A 12,744-nucleotide genomic window follows, 5' to 3' on the forward strand; every position below is an offset into this window, starting at 1 on the left:
GTATTTTCTGTGTTGAAATTAGCAAATAACATTCATCTTACCACTAAGCAAATATAAAAAAATTTCCCTACATTTTCAACTACAGTTCAAACACCAAGATTAATTTTTTTCCCAGATCTTATTTTATTAATAGAAAGTGGTCTGTTGATTCGAATTTGAAATGAAAATAGTCGAGAATTGTCCGAACGATCCCTTATGCCACATATCATTAATCACATTTATCAAAGAACAACAATACCATTATTTTTCGCAAAAGAAATAAATCATGTAGCAATATGTCCTAAGGCTATGCACACACTACAAACTACAAAAAAAAAAAAAAAAAAAAAAAAAGACACATTCCATTAAATACATCTCGGTATTTCCTTTTTTTTTGCCCCTATAACGACGTCTTTATACAACGGAAATATGCGATTTACACAGATCGACTGATTTTCCCTCGGAATGCAATATAACTGGCGTCAGTCGTCGCGTTGACTTGACGAGAACGCGTTTAGTCACTACAAAACACGATTACATTTGCTCTGAATATCAAAGAAGTAGACATTCAACTGGTAGGGGCTTTAAGCTCTTTTTCGGTGTATACGTGAACATATATGCATGTGTTACTATGTATACACCACTGGAGAGAAAAAAAAAAAAAAAAAAAAAAAAAAAAAAAAAAAAAAATCTCAAAGTGAGCTAGGAAAAAGCCAAGAGAGTGTCGTGTAAAAGAGAGAGAGAGAGAGAGAGAAAAATAGAGGGTTTGCTGAGAACGAAAAGGGGAGTGAACGTAATGAGAACTTTTCTCTTTTCGCGCAGGGCCACGTAAGTCGCATTTTTACGCAGGAAGCCTATCAAAAGGAAAAAGCAATTTCCCACTAGAAAAAAAAACCTTAAGACGAGGCTTTCATAACTCATACAGAAGCTCTTCACGTCGAGAAGAAAAGCGTGCAAGTAATTCTCCCCGTTGTTTGGCACCTCTTAAGTCCCTTTTTACGTGAAAATTATTTGTTTAAGTTCAACACAGAAAATGGGTAATTTTTTTTTTCTATTCCCAAGCGCCCTTCTTTATACAATATAGATATTTTTCCCACTTTTCTTTCATTTATATGAATGATTATATAAACGAGTCCGAAAATACAGATGTCAGTAGGGAAAAAAAGAATATTTCATTTTCAAGAAAGATTAATATAATCCTTCTTTTTCTTTTTTTTCATAAAATGAATATAAAAATAATGTATTTTTGTTATCTCGTGGAGAAATCTAGCGTATGAGGGTAAAGCCATTATTTATCAACTAGGTGGATATGATATAATATAATATAAGTTTTATGGAAAACCGATAAGCGATTTACCTGTAAATCGGCTTGACTACATCCTCGCGAAACCATAGCACCATGTAAACGCGATCTTCTCGCGTGGACGGTTCAATGTCACAAGGCAAAGATGCTGTGTGTCCAACAACTGCATTCACTTCCGTTGAAGAGACTGAAACACAATATTTTATAAAGTTAAAAATAATTACACTCAATTATTATTTATATTATATTTATAATTATTTACTACTATTTAAAAAACATTAATAACAACGTAATGCTACTTATTTAATTTAATTACATATAAATAAATAATAGTATAAAATAGTATACTATAATGACAACTCTAAGTAAATTATTTACTATTATTAATAATTATATAAATGATCACTCCTCTCTAAATCTGAATATGTGAAAATTCACATATTTGTACGTTATAAGTCGTCTTCTCGATCAATAAGTGCATATACACTTATAATAAGTGAAATTTCACTCAGAATAAGTGAAAAATTCACTTATTTATAAGTGTATATGCACTTATTGATCGAGAGGACGACTTATAACGTACAATAAGTGAAATTTCACATATTCAGATTTAGAGAGTCGGCAAAACTTTAATAATAGTTGAAATTATCGATCACCCCGAGTTAGATTATAATATAATAATTATAAATTATAAAAATTCCCTATTAATAAAAAATAGGTAATCATTATTAATACTATTATAAAAATCAGAGTAACTTAAAAATTTAACATTCTTTTTCGTTGTTCCATATAAATTATAAATACATTTTTACAAAAAATTTTAAAAAAGAACTGTCTGGTGACATAATTATTATATTATACGAATTTTTAAATAAAAACACAAAAAACAGTTACATTAATCAATTGACTTCAATTATTCCAACAGAAATTGAAGAAAAAAGAATATATATAATAAACGAAAAATTTTGTTTAAAAAAAGAATATCGATTAAAACCCGAATAAAGTGAAAATTAAATAAGTTATCTAATATTTAAATTTACGTAATTTTATAATTTTACTTTATGTACTTTTACTTGCGATTAACATATAGTAATATTAAAAAAACGAAAAACTCTCTGCGCATACATAGTTAAAATCTCGTTTTGATGTAATGAATTTAAAATGTTTTTACAAAAACATTTTTGTAAAATAATAAAAATGAATAATATACGAAATGCAATTTAAAAGCACTTTAAAAAATTGAATTAAAAACTTTTAATTTGAACTCAACATTACTCAATAAAAAATTTAATAATTTTCCTACAATTCACATTCTATTTTAAAAATACTTTCTATACATTTTTGCAGATTAAAAATTATATTTTATCAGTGATTAAATTATATTCATTAGCGCAAAATTAAATGGAAAATAAAAAAATTTGAAAAATAAGAATAAAAAGTCGAATGTTATACGCAAAATTCAATTTTTTTCTGCTTTTAACTAAAATTCTTCTATAAATCCATTTTTTAAAATAATTAAGTATAAGTATACATTTTGACAAATTTAACAAATTTCAGAAGAATTTGAATTATTGAAAATTTTTTCAAAAATCTAAGTTCTTAGAAATTTTTAATTAAATTCATTTAAAATTGACATTTTCTAAAATTTCTAATTAAAACCTTTGGAAGTTCATCTATTTACGAAAATTGTAAACGAAATTCTTTTAAAATTGAATTACTTTTATATTTAAGTAAAATGATTTATTATAAATAATTTTTTGAAAATTCTTCAAGAATTTGTCTTTAAAAATAAATTATTGTCAGTAATAGAAAAAATTGAAGGTTTTAATAATAAGTTTGAGATAATAAAATGAGTATAGAAAGTTTTTCTTTTTTTCAAAAATTCTTTTGATAATCGTCTATTATTTCTTATGATAGATTTTTTTTTTTTTTTTTTGAATAAAAAACAGTGTGGAACAAAAATGATTCCTTTAGTATGAAAGTATAAAAATTGATTCGCCTGGTCTGACCAAAGAGATACCTTTTCCACTGACAGGGCTCCCCTTTATCACGTCTGACCACAATGGATCTTTTCTACTTAGAATAGCAAAAATATCTCTCGGGAGCTATGGGGCGATGAAATAGGGGAGAGAATATGTAAAAAAAAATGTTTTCAAATTGTATATAATTTAGATAATACATTATATTTATTTAATGTATTTATTAGACTCAAGTAGTGAAATATTTACAAAGCTTTTTCCCCATCTAAATCATTTATTACTGATTCTGAAATATTTTCTCTTCTGCGAAAAATAAATATATTTATTTTTACAACACAGTTAAGCAACACTTTTGATTAGTTTTTTGTCTTAATTCGATATCTGCAGAAAAACTGCATGAATTTAATAATATAAATGTTTGATTTCAATTTTTTAGAGTAAAAAGTTGTCTCATGATGGGAAAAAGTGAAAAAAAGGAGAAAACAAGGAAATTTCTTAGTTTCTCGTGCACATATCTCGAAGTTTGCGAAAAAGTTTTTTTTTCTCTCGAGTGTGTGCGGGGGAAGGGAAAATCGACGAATCGTAATCCCGAGTATAAGAGTCGGGAAGAAGGGGTGGGAGCGTCTGATCATAACTTTCCTAATCTCCTGAAAGGCAATATTTCTTTAGCGTCTCGACATGCTCGTCGGTTACTATTACTACCGTTACTACTTTCGGCCGCCTGTATCATTTGGATTGAGAAAAGGGATATACGCTTCGAGTATCTTGCAAAACGATAAGTACGACTAAACAGTCTGCTCATGACATTCCCGAACCCCTAATATTCGTGAAACTTGATATTTGCTCCCTCAGTCTCCTCGCGACGTTATATATATTCACTCGCTCTTTACTTCCATTCACGGCCTCTGACTTCTCAGCGTTTATTCGACTAATGAAAGCCCCTAATCGCAATTGCGCTCGACTTCTAGTCGTAAATTTAATCCACAAGGAGGCCTCGCAGCCACAATCTACTTGCCACAAAAGAATCTTTAATACTGCGCCTTTATAAATCTCCCCCTTATTTTATAGGTAGAAACTTGCGATTTATAAGATATAAAGAAGAATATATTTACGAGATTAAATGCGAACGTGCGAAATGTTTATTTAGTGACCACTGAGAATAAAATATCAATATTTTTATTATTAATTAATGAATAAAAACTTATTTCATTTTTGACTAATGGTTATGCAATATTTAAAAAAAAGTTTTCTTGATAAACTTTCACTCAAAAATTTAATTATTTTCGTAAATAAACAAAAATTTCGCAGGAATTAAAATTATTTACAAATTTTTTATAAATTTCTTCGCAATAATTCAACTATTTTCATGAATAAGAAAATTCAATTCTTATTATAAATAATAAAACTCATTGCAGCATTTCAATTATTTTTAATACAAAAATTTTAATCGATATTGCTCGAAAAATATGTAATTATTCTAAAAATTTTATTGAAATTCTTTGAAAAAAGTCAATTATTTGAAAATTTGTTGATTCTTTATGAGAATTCAGTATTTAGAAACTTTCAATTATTCAATAAATTATTTATTTTTGTATTTAAATAATTGAATTTTCGCGAATTTTCTAATAAAAATTAATTTAAAAATAAATTTTAGATTTGAAATTAATTAATTTTAATTTGAAATTTTAGATAATAATTTAATATTAAAATTCCAGAAAATAATTGATTTTTGCAAAAAAATTTATAAAAAAATATGTAAAAATAATTATATTCTTCGAGGAATTATTATGAGTTTTATTATGAAAATAATTAAATTTTTGAATAGAATTTGATTAAAAATTTTTTCAAACTGAATTCTTTTGGCGAATTTTAAAAATATCTTTTAAAATAATTTTAAAATAATTACATTTTTTGAGGAATTTGCTTAAAATTTTATTTAAATTAATTCAAATTCTGCTAAAAGTTTTATTATTAATGAAAATAATTAAATTTTTGCGAAGAATTTTATTAAACTTTTCACAAAAAAATATTAAACTCCTGTGAAAAGTTCGCAGAAAAAATTCAATTATTTACAAAAAATACAATAAAATCTTTGTATAAATTAAAAATAACAAAATTTTTTGCTGATCTTTAATTACTTTCAGAAATTTTAATAAAATTCTTCATAGAAATTTAATTAATTTCAAAAATTTGTCAAAATTCAAATATATTTTCAATGTCTACTATTTCAATAAAATTTCACAAAAGAATTCAATTATTTAAAAAGAAATTTTAATAAAATTCGTCTGAATAATGCATAATTATTTTCAAAAATAATATAATTCTTCGCAAAAATTCAATTATGTTAAAAAATTTACAAAATTTCAATTATCTTTATAAATAATAAAATTTTTCTGCGAAATTCAATTATTTAAAAGAATTTTAACAAAATTTTTGGCATAATTTTAATTATTTATAATACAATTTTATTCAAATTGCTTGAAAAATGTAATTATTCTAAAAATTTTATTAAAATTCTTTGAAAGAAGTCAATTATTTAAAAAATTTTAATGAGAATTCAATTTTGAGAAACTTTTAATTATTCAATAAATTATTTATTTGCATTTTATTTGTATTTAAATAATTGAATTCTGGTAAAATTTTCTAGTAAAAATTGATTGAAATATAAATTTCAGTTGAAAATTTAAATAATAATTAAATATTAAACAGGGTTATAAAGAGATCTTTTAGAAACAATTGAATTTTGAAAAGAGGTTTCAAATTAAAATCTTTGAAAATTTGAATCTTTCAAACTTTTTTACTAACAATTTTGAAGAATTAATGTTTTTCAAAAAGTTTAATTGAATTTCTTTTGAAATTATTTAAAGTTTTTATTTTCTAAGATTATAATTAATTGAAGAATTTCCGAATAATCGAAATTTCACGCGTAAAATTGAATTGTAAACAAATGGATTTGAAAATTGTCAAAGAAATTTTTTTATAAATTATTAAAAATAATTGATGTTCTTATAATATAAAATAATAATTTAATCATTCGGTCATCTTTATAATTATTGTAAAACATGAAGAAACCGATCACTCCGAGTCTTCGACTCGGAGCAATCGATATCTTCATGTTTTATACCAAATATTTTTATAAGTTCTTTAATTTCAAAAAGGTTTGAATTTGAATCTTTTGAAAAATTTTAATTCTTATGGAAAAATAATAATGATTAACAGATTAATTATTTATTTAAAAATGAGGTTATCAATGTTTTCGAATAATTTTACTTTTGAAGAAATTCGTAAATTAGTAATAGAACATTTTTTTTGAGTATATGATCCGTTTGTATCTCATTTTGCCTTCGCGAATCTATTATTGATAAATGTCAAAGAGAGAGGGGGAGAGATAATTTTAACTTTCAGAAAATTCTCCGTATTGCTGTAAAGTAGTGTCATTTTGCAGAAAAGCATATAAAAACATACTTTAACACACTTTATATAGGAATCGGAGTGTTCTACTATAAACAATTCCCATTCCCGCAAATTTGTTATTTAATTTTTATTGGTTATGATGTTTACTTACTGCATCTCATTAAAGATGATTAAGAAAACATTGACCACACTGTTAACTTAAAAGTATCAAATTGCAAATCATAAATTGATCAAAATTTTCGATATCAATTTGATACATTGAAGAAAACTGTGCAAAAATTTGATAGTTTAGATGAAAAAAAAAATTCCCGCGAATTTCATATACAAGTTATTTTAAGTGTATAAGTGGCTATATATTTATAAGCGACATTAGGGTATAGTATAATAATGATAAAAATAATTGAAGTTTATCAAACCTAGGTCGTCGTCCTTGTCCCAGTTGCCGGTGGCGTTGACATAAACGGCCACAGCGAGTATATAAGCGCTGAGGACGAGTCTCACTGCAAACACTGTCAGTGTTCCAAATGCCATTCCAGATCGAAATCCTCTTCTCCTGGGGCCGGCTTGAAGTTTCAAATCCACTTTGCACATAACATGAGACAACCTATTCTTCGCAAGTCGCGATCCTTCGCTACTTTTATCTTAAACCTTATTGTCATTCCACGCTTTCGCCTCTTCCCTTGGAAATTAACATCTTTTTCTATCCTTATACTCTAATGATTACAACTATTTTCAGTTTCAAATTTCCTCCAGTCATTCAAAGATTTATAAAAAGTCATCCAAACTTCTTCTTCTTCTTCTTCTTTCTTTCACTTCTCTCTCAGGTTCCAAAAGACTTTTTTCTCCGTTGTTTCATGAGTCATGTGTAGATCTGCTTGAAATCAAATCAAAAAAACATTATTATATTTTTTTGCTGGGAAAGCAAAATGAAAAAAAAAACCCTTTTCACAATATTCTTTCATCTCTTGCGCGCGTTTGCAATTAGAAAAATATTGCGGTGAAAAACGCGGTGTCAAATTGCTTCTCTGGATGGAATTTTTTTTTTTTCGCATCTGTTGCAATACTTTCGAAAATATAATTTGAATCTGTTATTTTTTATGGTTCTTCGATATATATATATTTTAAAATGATGTTCCGAAAAAAAGAGATAAATAAATTTGTAAACAAAAGTATAAAAGAGACACGTGAATAGTTTCTAAATTCTTTTATATGTTTTTTTTTATTTTATTTTCGCATTGAAGCTGAAAGAATTTTTTTTAAAGCACAATTTATTTTTCTCTCTTGATTATATTTCGAGTTTGTGAATAAATTTTTCAACATAAAAATAATAGAATAATATTTATACTATATTTAAATTTATTTAGTGATTTAATAATAACAAATTTTTTTGCAAATAAAAAAAAGATAGGTAATATCGAAATTTAATTTCGCTCGGAAAAGTTGATCAATATTTCAAGACTATGATTGATTTTATGCCAAATAACAATTTTGCCATATGTCAATATCGTATATAAATTATTCGTTTAATGTGGAAAAGCAAATTTGTGCAGATTTTAAATGCAGTCAATTTGAAAAAGATTTTTTTTCCTCCCGAAAAAATTGATTTTTAAATAAGGGGAATGATAGAAATTTAATTAAAATGGACATGTTGTATTTCTATTCTACTTGTCATAAAATTACAAAATGATTTTGAAATTAAAAATGATACCCACAAAACTTTTGATACACTTTCAGTTTTTTTTATAAATTTAATTCCAAATACAATTTTCAAACTTTTTTTCAGATATTCATTCGCATTGACATTATTTGTATATAACCATTCAGCAATAAAAAACAGAATTTAAAATAATGAAAAAAGAAATAAAAAAAAAATGATATGAAATAATAAAAAAAAACGCTACCATGAAAAAACGATAAAACGAAATAATGAAGAATTTTTTGTCAAATAAAGAACATAAAAAAAGCAAAAATAGTGAAAAAAAACAATGTGTAACAATAATTAAAAATCAAGCATATATTGAAAAATTGTAACAATAATATAATACGATTGTTTCACAAGTTTTCAAATTCCAATTAAAAAAAAATTTTTTTCTTTTTTTTTTAATTTTATTAAATCAACTTCGTATCTGCGAACAGAAAAAAAACACAAGCAAACATATTAAAAGTTTTAAAGGTAAAAACAAAATTTATTTATAAATGGAGTACTTTATTTTTCAAATCAAAGTTCTTTCGTGTTTCATGAATGATTTAATTCACTAATTTTTCACCGGAGGAGAAACTTGAGCTTTCTCCCATTTATATATTTGCCTCTCTCGTACATATACATATATATATAAAACCGTCAAGCACTGAAACGTGACTTTATGCTGATAAAAAGCACATTCGAAACTTTTTGAAAAAAAATAACTTTCGTGGGCAGTGAAAAAATAAATTCCTCACTTATTCAAAAAAAAAGAAAACAAATGTTCCTTAATTTATATACTTTACCCTATCGTTATTATTTATGGTTTATTTGAATAAGTTCGTATATAATCAATTTTTCTTAAGAGATAAGGAAAAAAATTATTATATTCGAAAATTTGATTTTCCTAATAGAAATTCTTCCTTTTGTATAATAAATACGAAAGAAAGATAAGGTAAATAATTAATAACAGAAATAGAAATATTCAAAACGACTGAAGAGGATGACAATAATTATTTATATTATTGTTTAAATTTTAATTATAATTATTTTGTAATTATTATTATTTATTATATTTTATAATTTTACAATATAACAAGAAAAAAATCTTAACGAAAAACCTACAAATTTCAGAATATTAAACATTTTTTTATAGTTGTAACATATTTTCAATAACTAATAATAATAATAGTAGTAACTTTTAATTGTAATTAACACAATTGTAATGATAAATAATTAATTAACAAATAAAAACAAAATTGTATTAACAAATAACAATAAATTATAATAACAACAAAATTGTAATAATAAATAGTAACAAATTGTAATTAACAAATAACAAAATTGTAATAATAATAATAATAATAATAATAATAATAATAATAATAATAATAATAATGTAAATAATCATAATAATATTATAAAAATAATTATTTTCATAAATTCCACATATGAAAAGATATTTTTTAATAAGTTGAAAAAACTTTTTACGACAAATGGTATATAAATCTTTCCATATTCCTTGGAGAGAACTATAATAAATTAATGACAATTAGAAGAGTTTAAATTGCGGAGAGAATTTTAATTTCGTTCGTTCTTTTTTTTTCTTTGAAAATTCATTTTAGAAATTTATTGAGCCGCGAAGAACCATTAGATTTTTTTAGATGTACGTTTTGCGATTTTGCGCTCGAGGAATTAAATTTTAACTAAAAGCAAAGAAGTGGCGCTAAAAGTGACTGCAAGTAGAAAATGTCGCGTACGGTCAGGCGGAGAGATTTTAATAATTGAAACGTCTCGAGGGAAGAAGTGAGAGAGAGAGAGAAAGAGAGAGAAAAAAAACCTCATCAGACATTGTTAGGGTAGAAAAAGAAAGTATGAAGATTTAATTTTAACCGACTCGTAAAAATTTTCATTCAAAGAACGGAAATTTTGTCTCTCTTTATTGTATATATATAAAATACTAATTTCATTAAATACTCTTCTTTTTCTTAAAGATTATCTACGATTTTATGTTACCTTGAATTTTCTATTTTTAAAATTTTCCTTATACGAATTTTTATATTTCCATTTAAGTTTATTTGCTATTTTTATTCATTCACTTCTATTATTAGTTTTTAAAAAAATTATATTAAGAAGAAATAATAAAAATTATTTTCATTAAATAATAATAAAGTTATTTCTTAGCTTTTATAAGTCCCTTTAAACATAAAAATAAATGAACAAATAATAATGAAAATATTAATATATTTTTTCAATTTGGTTAAAAATAGTAAGTAATTAGTAGTAGTAATTACTTTTACATTATTTTCTTATTACTTTATTTTCTATCCTCTTTATATTATTTTTTTTATATTTTTATTATTTTTTATTTTATTATTATTTATTTATTTTTTTTTATTTATCATTTTTATTATTATTTTCCATATTAAATTAATTGAAGAAATTCTTCTTTTACTTTTTTGATATAATAAAAAAACCATTTTGTGAAAAAAGGAAATTTTATCTTCTGAAAAAAATTTGTTTTCATAGAAAAAAAGTAAAATGTTTCCTAGAATTTTTCAACCTATCGATTCTTTGAATAATATCATAAATAATTTTAATTGTTATTTAAACGCAGACCGTAGAAAATAGTCTTTGCTTTTTTAACAAGAGTCATTTCAACACTCAGGATTTGTTTTTAAAACACTTTTTTTTTATTTTGTGTGTATAATTTACGAATAAAATTTTTTCTCAATAAATTTGATAATTTGAAAAAAAAATATTTCTTTCGAAAACGAAATTTAGACTGTTTTTTGGGCTTAAGGGGCAAAAGTAGCTATATTACAAATTCAATAGAACACGTAATATAATTATTATATTAATATTTTATATAATCCTAAAGAATAACACTCGAGAGCGAAATAATAAAAAATTTAAGAAGCAAAAAATTCTTTTTTCGATTATTGGTAATAACAATTATAATAATAATAATGAATTTCTCCTCGAAAATTGCAGAGAGATAAAAGAATAATTGCGCAAAAAAAGGGGTCAGACAAAAAATAATTTTTCGAGCACAATTCTTACTCGTATGTTCATTAAATGCCGGATTCAGTTCATGAACCACCATCACTCGTCGTTGAGGGCACTTTCATATAAAATCCCGTCGTTCCTCCTCCATGCTCGTTTTCACGCCACGGTTCAAAGGTCCTTTACCCTTCATTTGAGAGCCCGTCGAACAATTACCATCACTATGCGTACAAACGCGCGAGATGAATAATAAACAAAATCAACAAATTTACAAAAATCTTCACTAAAAGAGAAAGAAGGCTAGAAATTATTTGTATTTTCCGTGAAATCGATCAGTATTTCCGTGATGAGGTAGAATCCCGTTGCTCAACGATTCCCGAAGGAAGGAGTCGACGCGGTCCTGGGAGCGACTCGCGTGTGAAGAGGAGGAAACTTGAACCAAACTGAATGCACTTCCGGATGGACAATAAAAATCGTCCGGGCGTTCCATATAGAAAACTAATGCACGACAAGAGGAGCGTGAAGAAAAAAAGAAATTCAATTGAGAAACACTAAAGGAAAAGAAATTTTTCGTGTCCTGAGCGATTTATCAATGAAAAGCTGCTGATTACGAATTTTCTCTTTTTTTGGGGAAAAAATCCCTTTCTTTTATTTTTTTTTTTAGAGGGGAGGCAGAGAATTTTAGAGGAAGAGAGACGATGGCGCGCGCGATCCAGTCGTCGAAAGGACGTTCACGACGTCGCGACGTCCCGAATTAAGAGTTGGCGGACCGTGTGTGTTCGCCCTCGGCTCATTTCCCGAGCCTTCGGCAGTTTCCGACAGCCGATCGTTAGACGAAGGGGTAGCGAACTGTTGGAATCGAAATACGGGGTTGGGGGCAGAAGTGAGGGGTGGAAACGCGTCATGTTTCCAACCCCCATGCGCCGCGGTTTCGTTCAAAAAAAGAAAATCTCCATTTGCGATTTTTGAAAAAGAAAGTTGTAAAATTATTTCCATTATTGCAAAAAAGAAAAAATTTAAACTAAGCTATCAAGTATTATTACCGACTGTAATTAGTACAGGTTACCCAGTCGGTAACTGTTACACTTTTAGGTTAGGAACAACCACTCTCTAAACGGATAGGCGCTGGCCCAATGAGTCTCCGATTTTTTTTTGACATTATAAAAAATATTTATTCAAAATCTTTTGTCAACGTCGAATAATACATGTTTCTAAGTGCTTGTTGAAATTTTTTCATCAAAAAATATTAAATAATAAAAAATGTTATAGACGAACTCCAGGAACGCCTTTTTTTGAGGTGGACAGTGAAGAAAGTTGACACTGAAGAAAAGTGGATGTTACTGAAGAAATCGGAACATTTCTTCAGTGGCAACTTCAGTTCC

The 12,744-nt window shown here is 25.9% G+C and overlaps 1 protein-coding gene across 2 annotated transcripts in view; it reads right to left on the reverse strand.

Moving 5' to 3' along the window:
* Positions 1-12,522, reverse strand: part of LOC122511808 (synaptogenesis protein syg-2-like) — a 30,125-nt gene extending 17,603 nt beyond the window's left edge. Inside the window, exons 1-3 of one of the 2 annotated variants that reach the window (XM_043627296.1) lie at positions 11,420-12,522; positions 7,092-7,546; positions 1,337-1,469 (exon numbers count right to left, since the gene is read on the reverse strand). In XM_043627296.1, coding sequence (XP_043483231.1) covers positions 1,337-1,469; positions 7,092-7,266 — 308 coding nt within the window. In that variant the 5' untranslated portion in view covers positions 7,267-7,546; positions 11,420-12,522. Of the gene's footprint in view, positions 1-1,336; positions 1,470-7,091; positions 7,550-11,419 lie in introns of both variants that reach the window. The other variant, XM_043627297.1, reaches the window with a different exon arrangement.
* Between the last annotated feature and the right edge of the window lie 222 nt (positions 12,523-12,744).

This window comes from Leptopilina heterotoma, unplaced genomic scaffold (assembly GCF_015476425.1).
Source record: "Leptopilina heterotoma isolate Lh14 unplaced genomic scaffold, ASM1547642v1 Lhet_90, whole genome shotgun sequence".
Classification (NCBI taxonomy): domain Eukaryota; kingdom Metazoa; phylum Arthropoda; class Insecta; order Hymenoptera; family Figitidae; genus Leptopilina; species Leptopilina heterotoma.